The sequence below is a fragment of the Rhinopithecus bieti genome, unplaced genomic scaffold (assembly GCF_001698545.2).
Source record: "Rhinopithecus bieti isolate Rb0 unplaced genomic scaffold, ASM169854v2 scaffold_10982, whole genome shotgun sequence".
Lineage (NCBI taxonomy): Eukaryota > Metazoa > Chordata > Mammalia > Primates > Cercopithecidae > Rhinopithecus > Rhinopithecus bieti.
Window position 1 is genome coordinate 503,069 of NW_016806649.1, and position 13,084 is coordinate 516,152.

The 13,084-nt window shown below is 41.0% G+C and overlaps 1 protein-coding gene and 1 pseudogene across 4 annotated transcripts in view; both read right to left on the reverse strand.

The window, feature by feature from the left end:
- ZNF677 (zinc finger protein 677) overlaps positions 1 to 13,084 on the reverse strand; it is a 27,764-nt gene that overhangs the window by 7,646 nt on the left and 7,034 nt on the right. For all 3 annotated transcript variants that reach the window (XM_017877302.1, XM_017877300.1, XM_017877301.1), the window contains one exon: positions 5,196 to 5,349. In XM_017877302.1, the coding sequence (XP_017732791.1) occupies positions 5,196 to 5,349 (154 nt within the window). The remainder of the gene's footprint in view (positions 1 to 5,195; positions 5,350 to 13,084) is intronic.
- On the reverse strand, positions 2,409 to 3,144 carry LOC108532982 (acyl carrier protein, mitochondrial-like; annotated as a pseudogene). Its single transcript, XR_001886615.1, has one exon. The product of XR_001886615.1 is annotated as an acyl carrier protein, mitochondrial-like (transcript).

A 13,084-nucleotide genomic window follows, 5' to 3' on the forward strand; every position in this document is an offset into this window, starting at 1 on the left:
TAGATTTGGTCTTTTCACATAATCCCATATTTCTTGGAGCCTTTGTTCATTTCTTTTTACTCTTTTTTCTCTACACTTCTCTTCTTGCTTCATTTCATTCATTTGATCTTCAATCAATGATACTCTTTCTTCCAGTTGATTGAGTCGGTTACTGAAGTTTGTGCATTTGTCACGTAGTTCTCGTGTCATGGTTTTCATCGCTATCAGTTCTTTTATGGTCTCCACATTGATTATTCTAGCTATCCATTCATTCTTTTTTCAAGATTTTTAGTTTCTTTGCACTGGGTACATAGTTCCTCCTTTAGCTCTGAGAAGTTTGATCAACTGAAGCCTTCTTCTCTCAACTCGTCAAAGTCATTCTCCATCCAGCTTTGTTCCATGGCTGGTGATGAGCTGCGTTCCTTTGGAGGGGGAGATGCGCTCTGAGTTTTTGAATTTCCAGCTTTTCTGCACTGCTTTTTCCCCATCTTTATGGTTTTATCTGCCTTTCGTCTGTGATGATGGTGACATACTGATGGGGTATTGGTGTGGGTGTCCTTTCTGTTTGTTAGTTTTTCTTCTAACAGTCAGGACCCTCAGCTGCGGGTCTGTTAGAGTTTGCTTGAGGTCCACTCCAGACCCTGTTTGCCTGGGTATCAGCAGTGGAGGCTGCAGAAGATAGAATATTGCTGAATAGCAAGTGTTGCTGTCTGATTCTTGCTCTGGAAGCTTTGTCTCAGAGGTGTACCCAGCCATGTGAGGTGTAAGGGGTTGGTCTGCACCTCAGTTGAAAACATAGAAATCACCCATCTTCTGTGTCACTCACGCTGGGAGCTGGAGGTTGGAGCTGTTCCTATTCGGCCATCTTCAGAGCACAGATTTTTTAGGGCAGTGTAATTATTCCATAAGATACTATTATGGAGGATATATGGCTATTATATATTTGCCCAAACCTAAGCATATATAGAGTGAACCCCAACATAGACTATGGACTTTGGGCGATAATGATGTGTCAATGTAGGTTTATCAATTTTAACAAATGTACCACTGTGGTGGGGGAAGGTGATAATGGGGGAAGATGCTGTGCATGTGTCGGGGCACAGAGTGTATGGGAAATCTAGTACCTTCCATCAAGTTTGCTGTGAACATAAAATTGCTAAAAAAATAAATAAATAAAAGTCTGTTTTTAAAAAGTACAAGCTAAGAGTTGATATAAAGTTACAGGAAACAGAAGTAAAAGGAATAACTAACACTATCCTTTAACAAAGTTTTGGAGGTTATATATGTTTTGAGGAAACGAATATTCAGACATAAACACTCAAGGAAGAAATCTTCTGGTAAAATATATAAAACATCATGAGAGAATATGAAGCAGAAATATATATATATATATAAAATATTCATTCATCTCATGTCCCCACACACTGTAGATATAAAACAAAAAACATTAAGAGTATCATAAAAACATGTAACTGGTGATTAAATAAAAGTTCATTTAGATCAATGACATTGTGACATTGGCAAAATGAAAGTGTCAGTGGCTTAAACAAAACAAATTATAGTGAACTTTAAAAATGTATACATAATTCAACTTTATCAGCTCCCTCAATAAAAGCATAAAATCATACTGAAGAAAAATGTACAACTGCACATATGGGATGAACAATGTGGTATGAACAACAGTTTGGTCAACATTTTTGCAGAGATGAGGTTGGGAACTTGGACAATGCTCTCTCAAGGATAAATTCCTACCCCTTATATTGCTGGCTCCAAGGGAATGATCATTATATATCTAATCAGCATTGTCATACTGCCCTTGGGAGACACTGTAAACTCCACAAAAACCAGGTCAGAAGCACTTATCCCTCAGGCTCTTCTGATTCTCTCTCAGCATACTGGGACACGCTGGCTACTCTACTCAGTGGCTTCAAGAGGCACCTCTGTATGTAGCAGAATGATACTGTAACAGATTAATTAATGTTCTCTTTCAAGAATATTCTGTTACTAAGGAAACCTCTTCCATGGGAGAGTCCACCAAAAGTTGTCCATCACCTATTGGTGGGTTATCACAGCAGAAAGAGAGGAAATTGCAGACTCTAAGACTCTAAGAATGTGTATTTCTTATTTTTTTTGGTTTTTTTTTTTTTGAGACGGAGTCTTGCTCTGTCACCCAGGCTGGAGTGCAGTGGCCGGATCTCAGCTCCCTGCAAGCTCCGCCTCCCGGGTTTACGCCATTCTCCTGCCTCAGCCTCCCGAGTAGCTGGGACTACAGGCGCCCGCCACCACGCCCAGCTAATTTTTTGTATTTTTTAGTAGAGACGGGGTTTCACGGTGTTAGCCAGGATGGTCTCGATCTCCTGACCTCGTGCTCCGCCCGTCTTGGCCTCCCAAAGTGCTGGGATTACAGGCTTGAGCCACCGTGCCCGGCCTTTTTTTTGGTTTTATAGATTTATTTTCAAAGAGTAAAACACTTATACAATTTAAATACAAGTCCATCAGAATCACTCTGTCAGAGTCAGCAATGATGCGAAAATGTGTCCTCACTGCCAGACATTCGGCACTATCATCTGAGTCCTCTCTCCCCAAAGCCAAAGGGTCTGATACTTTATTCATATACATCTTTCTTATCTGCAATGTAATCTATAATTTCTTGTGGACACAGTAACTTTTCAGCATCTGTATCAGGAATTTCACACCCAAATTCGTCTTCCATGGCCATGATAATCTCCACTTGGTCCAAACTAAGCCCAGGTCTTTCATAAAATGAGAATCTACTGAAAGCTTCTCTGGGTCAATCTTGTCATAGAGTTTCAATACGTAAAGAACATGGTCCCGGATGCCCTCTAATGTCAAAGGGGGCATGTCGCTATACTGGCGGCACAACTGTGTAACTCTACCAGGAACCTGCGCGAGCTTTAAGGCCGGCTGCAAAGGCCCGAGCCTCGTCTGGGTCCCCGCGGAGCACAGACCGGTGCTGAGAGGCCGGGCCACGTCTGCATCCGGACCCGGGGCAGCAGCGCAAAGGCCGCGGGCAGGCAGCGGACATAGGCTGAAAGGACACGAGACGCCATAGCTACGCCGACCCAGGACGCACTGCCTCTTTTTTTCTTTTTTTTGAGACGGAGTTTCGCTCTTGTTGCCCAGGGTGGAATGCAACGGCGCGATCTCGGCTCACCACAACCTCTGCCTCTCGGGTTCAAGTGATTCTCCTGCCTCAGCCTCCCGAGTAGCTGGGATTACGGGCATGCACCACCATACCCAGCTAATTTTTGTATTTTTAGTAGAGGTGGGGTTTCTCCATGTTGGTCAGGCTGGTCTTGAACTCCCGACCTCAGGTGAACCACCCACCTAGGCCTACCAAAGTGCTGGGATTATAGGTGTGAGCCACCATGCCCATTCAGAATGTGTATTTCAAAACCAACTTTCAGAGGTAAATCTTAGAAGAATATGAAATCAGGAAGACTAAGGTCTCTCTAAGTTCCTGGACAGGGTAGAAAACTAGAAAAGGGAGAGAAATAAAAGACATGGGGGTAAAATAAAAGGGTTGGATTTTGTAGGATTCTTTTTTTTTTTTTTTTTTTTTAGGCGGGGGCTTGGTCTGTCGCCTGGGCTGGAGTGCAATGGCCGGATCTCAGCTCAGTGCAAGCTCCGCCTCCCGGGTTTATGCCATTCTCCTGCCTCAGCCTCCGGAGTAGCTGGGACTACAGGCGCCCGCCACCTCGCCCGGCTATTTTTTTTGTATTTTAGTAGAGATGAGGTTTCACCGTGTTAGCCAGGATGGTCTCGATCTCCTGACCTCGTGATCCGCCCATCTCGGCCTCCCAAAGTGCTGGGATTACAGGCTTGAGCCACCGCGCCCGGCCTGTAGGATTCTTAAGAAGAGGTAGCGTGCTCTGTCCACAGGCTGCAAGATGAGAACCTAAAAGAATGAGATACATTCCCATTTTGGAACGGTAATCAAAAAGAGGATCTCTCTGTCACGTCTTTATATTACGGCTGAGTAACAATCTGAAAGCCTCCCCTTTAGACACACACACGTGGCAAAAGCAGAACTGAAGGAATGGCCAAGGGGCTTGAACAAATAGAGAGACTGACAGTCTTTGAAATTTCAGGGAACCCCAGATACATCTGGCGGGGAGCCACTGTTTTCTCATTTTCCTGAGAAGTTCTTGCAGGTATAAGAAATGGGAATAGAAACTGAATAGGTTCTGGAGGCAGGGCTACAAAGGCCCCAGCTCTGATCTGCACAGACTGAAAACCACGTATCAGATGAAATTATATACACAAAAAGACAGTCCTTAAAAATAGCCACCTCGGTCCCTCTCAAAACCAGAAGACCAAAATGATCAGAGGGGCCAAACAGAGTATTGTGGGTCATGATAGCACCTTTGCTTTTGTGTCTGCATGAGTTGGGGCATCATGGGAGAGTGGGAGTTCAACCTTTTACACATTTGAATAACTGTGTTGGGGAAAGTGGGAGGGGTGTGGACTTTAATTTGAGAGCTCATAAGAAATAAACTTTTGTTTTCCCACTGATCTTTCCCATTCACAGAGTTTCCCAAACAATACTCAATGGAGTAGCTTACTCTGTGGCCATCTGAGTGCATATTTGTGCTCACATGCTGACCTACATGATTTTTCCACTATTTTCACTTCACTCTCCATAGTCTAGGACTCTTTCCTGTGCTCCAAAATGAATATAATATTCAGCTCAGGAAAGATTTCAACTTATAAAGAAAAAAGGAACATGGTGTGTTGTGCTTTTCCTGGATACATTCCCAGCCCTTTGTTCAGCTATGAAGAGAAGATATTACAAACGGGACTGAAAAACTATTTCCCAAAACGATTTAATAAATCAGTCAACTGACTGCCTTCTTCTGAATGCTTAGGGATTATTTTAAATATGCAGACTCTGAAAAAACTACTGAATCAAAGGCATGGAGATAAAACCATGATACCAGATACTTTAAAACGTTTTCCATAAGGTTTTGTAAGTACTGATGTTCTGGAACCACCACTCGTCAAACCTGATTATGTGCAGAACTTCTGACGAAAGGGGAAGTGTAAAGTCTATATGCCACATTATGAAGCATTTCCACTCTGAATCAAAAAGTTTCAGTCTCCCCTTTTAGAACAGGGATCGGATTCAGAGAAGCATACTGGGGGCTCCCAAGAGACTCACAAGGAAAAATGTAAAGATGTACAAGGGTGGTTACCGTTTTCTGGAGGGACGTTATCCTCATCCAGAGAGAGCAGGTTCCTGTAGTTCTCCAACATCACGTCCCTGTACAAGGCCCTCTGGGCAGGGTCCAGGCACTCCCACTCCTCTTGAGAGAATTCTATGGCCACATCCTTGAATGTAAACAGTCCCTGAAATAAAAACACACTTCACCAAGTGGACACAGGAAAATTTCTTATTTTCACACAAAATGACAGAAAAGAGGTGTAAATATTCACTTGGCCAGAGTGATGTGGCTGATTTATGTGAGTTAATGTAAGCAACTTATATATCCCTGATTTTATTTTTTTAAACTGAGATGAAATTCATATAACATAAAATTAGCTATTTTAGGCTAGGTGCAGTGGCTCACACCTGTAATTTCAGCACTTTGAGAGGCTGAGGCAGGAGGACCTCCTGAGCTCAGGAGTTTGAGACCAGTCTGGGCAACAAAGTGAGACTCCATCTCTACCAAAAAATTTTTAAACATTAGCTGGGCACAGTGGCATGGGCCTGTGGTCCCAGCTACTTAGGAGGCTGAGGTGGGAGGATCACTTGTGCCTGGGAGGTGGAGACTGCAGTAAGCAGTGATCATGCCACTGCACCCCAGTCTGGGCGACAGAGCAAGACTTCACCTCAAAATAAAACAAATAAATTAGCCATTTTAAAGTACAATTCAGTGGCATTTAGTACATTCACAAAGTTACACACCACCACCTCTGTCTAGTTCAAAAACATTTTTATCATCTCCAAAAGAAATGCCATACCCATTAAGCAGTCACTCCCCATGTGACTTTAACACAAAATAAGCTTAACCAAACAGGTAAATGACTTGCATGCTGCAAACTATAAAATGCTAATGAAGGAAATTAAAGCAGACAAAACAAATAAATGGAAAGATATTCTATGTTCAAGAACTTAGGAAATTAATACTATGAAAATGTCCGTATTATCCAAAGCAATCTACAAAAATATAAGAAATAATCCTAAAATTCATATAGAACTATGGCCAGGCGCAGTGGCTCACACCTGTAATCCCAGCACTTTGGGAGGCCGAGGTGGGCGGATCATGAGGTCAGGAGATCGAGACCATCCTGGCAAAACACGGTGAAACCCCGTCTCTATTAAAAATACAAAAAATTAGCCGGGCGTGGTGGCGGGTGCCTGTAGTCCCAGCTACTCAGGAGGCTGAGGCAGAAGAATGGCATCAACCCGGGAGGCAGAGCTTGCAGTGAGCCAAGATAGCACCACTGCACTGTAGCCTGGGCGACAGAGTGAGACTCTGTCTCAACAACAACAAAAAAATTCATATAGAACTATAAAGACCCAAAAGAGCCAAAGCAATTTTGAGCAAGAATATCAAAGCTGGCAAGTGCACTTCCTGATTTCAAAGTGTATTACAAAGGTATGGTAATCAAAACAGTATGGTACTGGCATAAAATAGACACACAAAACAAAAGGACTAGAATACAAAGCCCAGCAATAAACTCACACATATACAATCAACTGATCTTTGACAAGTGTGTCAAGAATACATAACGGAGAAAAGATGCTCTCTTCAGTAAATAGTGCTAGGAAATCTGTATATCCAAATGCAAAACAATGAAACTGGATGCTTATCTTATGCCATAAATAAAAATAAACTCAAAATTGACTAAAGACTCAAGGTAAATTTACTCAATTTACCTTGTGTCTTTAGTTTTACCTGAAATTGTAAAACTCCTAGAAGAAAACGTAGGAGAAAATGTTCTTGACATTATCTTGCCAATGGTTTCTTGGATATCACACCAAAAGCACAGGTAAGAAAAGCAAAAATAGACCAGTGGGACTACCTCAAACCAAAACACTTGTGCACACCAAAACAACCAACCAACAAAATGAAAAGGCAACCAACCAAATGAAAACAACCAACAAAATGAAAACAACCAACAAAATGAAAAGAAACAACCAACAAAATGAAAATGGAATGGGAAAATATTTGCAAACTATGTATCTGAGAAGGGGTTAATATCCAAAAAATATAAGGAACTCCTACAACTCAAGAGCCAAAAAAACTAATTACCCAATAAAAAATGGGCAAAAGAGCTGAACAGACATTTTTTCCAAAGAGAATATAAAAATGGCCATTAGGTACATGAAAAGGTGCTCAATATCACTAATTACCAGGAAAATGCAAATCAACAACATAATATGATCTCACATATATTAGGATGACCATTAAAGAAAAAAAAATCGACAAGCAATGTCTAGGATGTGGAGAAAAGGGAACTGTTGTACAATGTTGGTCAGAATATGAATTAGTGCAGCCACTATGGAAACAGTATGGAGGTTCCTCAAAAATTAAAAATAGGCTGGGTTTGGTGGCTCACGCCTGTAATCCCAGCATTTTGGGAGGCCAAGGTAGGCGGATCATAAGATCAGAAGTTCAAGACCAGCCTGGCCAACATGGTGAAACCCCATCTCTATTAAAAACATAAAAATTAGCCGGGTGTGGTGGTGGGCGCCCGTACTCCCAGCTACTCAGGAGGCTGAGGCAGGAAAATTGCTTGAAACCAGGAGGCAGAGGTTGCAGTGAGCCAAGATCATGCCACTGCATTCCAGCCTGGGCAACAAAGGAAGACTCCATCTTAGGAAAAAATGAAAATAAAAATAAAAGTAAAAGTAAAACAACCATGATCTAGTAATGCCACTACTGGATATATATCCAAAAGAATTAAAATCACGATCTTGAAGATAGATTGGGACTTCCATGTTTATTGCAGCTTTATTCTTAATAGCCAAGTCATGGCTAAATGTCCATCAAGGAATGACTGGATAAAGAAAATGTGGTGCGCACACACACACACGAATATTATTCAGCCTTAAAAAAGAAGGAAATTCTGCTATTTGCTATAGACTACCTGAAGGAAACTGAAGTATATTATATAAATGAAATAGGCCACACAGAGAACAAATACATGATTCCACTTACATGAGGAACTGAAAACAGTAAAACTCATAGAAACAGAGAATAGAATGGTGGTTGCTAGGTGCTGAGTGGGGAAATGGTGAGGTAGTAATTAGTATCAGTTATGCAAGATGAAAAAGTCCTAGAGATCTACTGAATAACATAGTGCTTACAGTTAATTCTGTATTGTATACTTAAAAATCTGTTAAGACAGTAGTTCTTAGGTTGTATTATAAAAATATGAAATAATAAAGACAGCAGAGAAAAACTTTTTGAGGCATTGGATATGTTTATGACAGATTGCAGTGGTGGTGTCAGAGGTGTATACTTATCTCCAAACTCATTAAATTGTACACATTACATATGTATAGCTTTTTTATGTCAATCATACCTCAATAAGGAAGTTAAAATTCATTTAAAACTGAATTTTTCAGTTTTCCTTTTATTGATTTCCAATTTCACTCGATTGTGGTGTTAGAACACAGTTTTATGAGTTCTAGCTTTGTACTGAGAGTTGTTCTGTGGCCTGACACGTGGTCTATCCTGGAGAATATTCTATGTGCATTTGAGAATAGTACAGATTCTGTTTTTACTGAGTGCAGTTTTCTTTCCATGCTTGTTCGGTGTAGTTTACAGCAGTGGAGTCCAATCTTTTGGCTTCCCTGGGCCACATTAGAAGAAGAATTGTCTTGGGCCACACATAAAATACACTAACAATAATGACAGCTGATGAGCTTTTAAAAAAAGAAAAAACACACAAAAAATCTCATGTTTTAATAAAGTTTACAAATTTGTGTTGTGTCACATTCAAAGCCATCCTGAGTCACATGCAGTCCGTGTTCCATGGGTTAGATAATCTTGCTTTAAAGTGTTGTTCAAGCCCTTTATTTCCTTACTGATCTTCTGTATGGTTGTTCTATCCATTATTAAAAAGACAGCACTGAATTCTTTTTTTTTTTTTTAAGTTTTATTATTCTTTGATAGTTTTCTTTTTTCTTTTTTTTTTTTTTGAGACGGGAGTTTCTCGCTCTGTTCACCCAGGGCTGGATGCAAGTGGCCAGTCTCAGCTCACTGCAAGCTCCGCCTCCCAGGTTTACTCCATCTCCTGCCTCAGCCTGGCCGATAGCTGGGACTACAGGCGCCGCCACCTCGCCGGCTAGTTTTTTGTATTTTTTAGTAGGAGACGGGATTTCACTGTGTTAGCCAGGATGGTCTCGATCTCTTGACCTCGTGATCCGCCCGTCTCGGGCCTCCCAAAGTGCTGGATTACAGGCTTGAAGCCACCGCGCCCGCCCTGAATTCTTTTACTACTATAGCAGACTGGTATCTCCTTGTAATTTTTGCCCAAATATTTGGCTTTTGATTTGTCCATATTTTTTATTAGCGGTTACATTTCTTGACGCGATTAACCCAATTATTAACTGTCCTTCAACCACTCTGGTATCAATTTTTGGACTAAAGTTTTATATTGGTCTGCTATCTGTATTAGCTATCCAGCTAGGTTTAATATTTGCATGAAATACCTTTTCACATCCTTTTATTATACTTTCCAGGCCTATTTGTGTCTTTAGCTCTAAGGGAAGTCTTTTATAAAATCAACAGTAACAAGTTTAAAAAATTATTCCTCCAAATTACGTGCCTTCCTTAATGGAGAATTTAATCCACTCAGATCGATAAAGTAACTAACTGATAAAAGACTACTTTTACCATTTGCTACTTATTTTTTATATGCCTATCTTTTTTTGTTTTGTAATTATTCCCTTAATTCCTTCTTTGTGTGTATAAGTTTGCTGTGTGTTATATCATTTCGGTTTCCCTTCTTACATTTTGCTATTTTCTTAATGTTGCCCTGGGGATTAAAATTTATATCAGAAGCTGATAATAATTAAGTTCAATGATGCTAATTAACTTCAATTGCATAACCAACTTCTGTTTCTATATAGCTCTGGCTGGTTCTCTTTAAACCCGTCAAAAATTATTCTCGGCCGGCGCGGTGGCTCAAGCTGTAATCCCAGCACTTGGGAGGCCGAGACGGGTGGATCACGAGGTCAGGAGGATCGAAGGGAACCATCCTGGCTTAATACGGTGAAACCCGTCTCTACTAAAAAAATACAAAAAAAAAAACCAGCCGGGCGACGAGGCGGGCGGCCTGTAGTCCCAGCTACTCGGGAGGCTGAGACAGGAGAATGGCGTCAACCCGGGAGGCGGAGCTTGCAGTGAGCTGAGATCCGGCCACGCACTCCAGGCCTGGGTGGGTTCAGAGCAGACTCCCGTCTCAAAAAAAAAAAAAAAAAAAAAAAAAAAATTACTTCTCTATGCATTTTATAGCCAGTAACAGATTTACAATTATTGTTTTATACATGCCTTTTAAATCATATAAAAAAAGTTTTTAAAAAACCCAGTAATATTGGCTTTTATATTTACACCTATACAGTTATTTTGCCTGTATTAGTTTGTTCTTACGGTAAAGTACTGCTGGTGTCCTTTTATTTCAGCCTAAAAGACTTTGTTTAACATTTCATGCAGGTAAGTCCACTAATGCAAACTCCCTCAGCTTTTGTTTATCTGGGGATCTCAACTTCACTGTCAACTCTGAAGGATAATTTGCCTGATATTGAATTCCTGCTGGATAGTTCTTCCTTTCAAACTTTGAATATGTCATTCCACTAATTTCTAGCCTCCATAGTTTCTGATGAGAATTTGGCTGTTAATCTTTTTGAGGATCACTGTACATGACAGATCATTTCTATGTTGCTATTACCATGATTCTTTTTTCCTTCCACAGTTTGATTGTGTGTCTTGCTGTGGATCTCTATAAGTTTATCACAATTGAAGTTCACTGAGTTTCCTAGGTATACAGATTCATGCTCTTTATATATTTGGGAGGTTTCAGTTCTTATTTCTTCAAATATTCTTTCTGCCTTTTGCTTTCTCTTTTTCTTTGAAAATTCTTATTAAGCATACATGCCTATGCTTCATGGTGTTCCAAAGCTTTCTTATATTTTATTTTTCTTCACTTTCTTCTGCTCATATTAAATAATTTCAATTAAAGTTTAAGTTAGCTGCTTCTGTATTCTGTCAATCTACTCTTGAAACTTTATAGCTGAAATTTTCATGTTATACTTTTCAGCTCCAAAACTTCTATTTCACTTCTTTTTAATAACTTTTATATCTTTACTGATATTCGTTGAAACACTGTAGTCCTACTTTCCTTTAGTTCTTTGTCCACCGTTTACTTCAGCTGTCTAAGTATGGTTAAGATAGTTGATTTAAAGTATTTTTTTAGTAAGTGCAGTGTCTAAGCTTCCTCAGAAACATCATTATTAAGCCAGTAATCATGCTTCAAATTGCCCAACCTGGAGGAATCCTCACACAGCTGTAGTACAGTTGGCCTGCTCAGAGGCAGCCAATGCGGATTCTTTATAACGGAAAAAAACTGTAAACAACCAATGTGTCCTCAGTAAGAGAATGCTCCAACGAGAAAGCAAAAACTCAAGTTATCTCTGTTTACCAGCCTAAAAACGAAATGAAGACATACAGTATACAAATATACAAATTTGCAAAACAGAATATCACAACAAAATATTCACTAAACATTTTCTAAAATTAAGTTATGATTTTTTTTTTTTTTGAGGCAGAGTCTCACTCTGTCGCCGGGGCTGGAGTGCAGTGGCCGGATCTCAGCTCACTGCAAGCTCCACCTCCCGGGTTTACGCCATTCTCCTGCCTCAGCCTCCCGAGTAGCTGGGACTACAGGCGCCCGCCACCTCGCCCGGCTAGTTTTCTGTATTTTTTAGTAGAGACGGGGTTTCACCGTGTTAGCCAGGATGGTCTCGATCTCCTGACCTCGTGATCCGCCCGTCTCGGCCTCCCAAAGTGCTGGGATTACAGGCTTGAGCCACCGCGCCTGGCCCAAGTTATGATTTTTATGATTTTTCTTCCATTAAAGAGAACGAACAGTAGTTCCTGATGAGACAGTGAGTGATGGTGGACTGGACAACATAATGTTTTACTCCTTAGTCCCTAAGCATTGCTGTGTGACATTTTATCATAAAATATATATATATATATCATATGATGCTTACTACAAAAGAAATGTAGTATTTAACAACAAGTAGTATAATGAGAATTTGGCTCCTGCCTCTCTGATGACAGGAAGTTCTGCTCATAGGTCTTAGCTACATTATAGTCATCTTTTGGCTATTATTATTATTTTTTTTTGAGACGGAGTCTCGCTCTGTCACCCAGGCTGGAGTGCAGTGGCGTGATCTCGGCTCACTGCAACTTCTGCCTCCCTGGTTCACGCCATTCTCCTGCCTCAGCCTCCCGAGTAGCTGGGACTACAGGCGCCCGCCACCGCGCTCGGCTAATTTTTTTGTATTTTTAGTAGAGACGGAGTTTCACCGTGTTTTGCCAGGATGGTCTTGATCTCCTGACCTCGTGATCCGCCCGCCTCAGCCTCCCAAAGTGCTGGGATTACAGGCATGAGCCACCGTGCCCGGCCGGCTATTATTTTTTAATTATTATTATTATTTTTTTGAGACAGAGTTTCTCTCTTGTTGCCTAGGCTGGAGTGCAATGGCACGATCTTGGCTCACTGCAACCTCCACCTCCCGGGTTCAAGTGATTCTCCAGCCTCAGCCTCTCGAGTAGCTGGGATGACAGGCACGTGCCACCATGCCCAGCTAATTTTGTATTTTTAGTAGAGACAGGGTTTCACCATGTTGGTCAGGTTGGTCTTGAACTCCTGACCTCAGGTGATCCACCTGCCTCAGCCTCCCAAAATGCTGCGATTACAGGTGTGAGCCACTGCACCCGGCCCCTTTTGGTTATTATTAAAAAGCCAAAAAAAATAACAGATGCTGGTGAGGTTGTGGAGAAAAAGGAACACTTACACACTGTTGGTGGGAGTGTAAATTAGTTCAACCATCCTGGAAGAC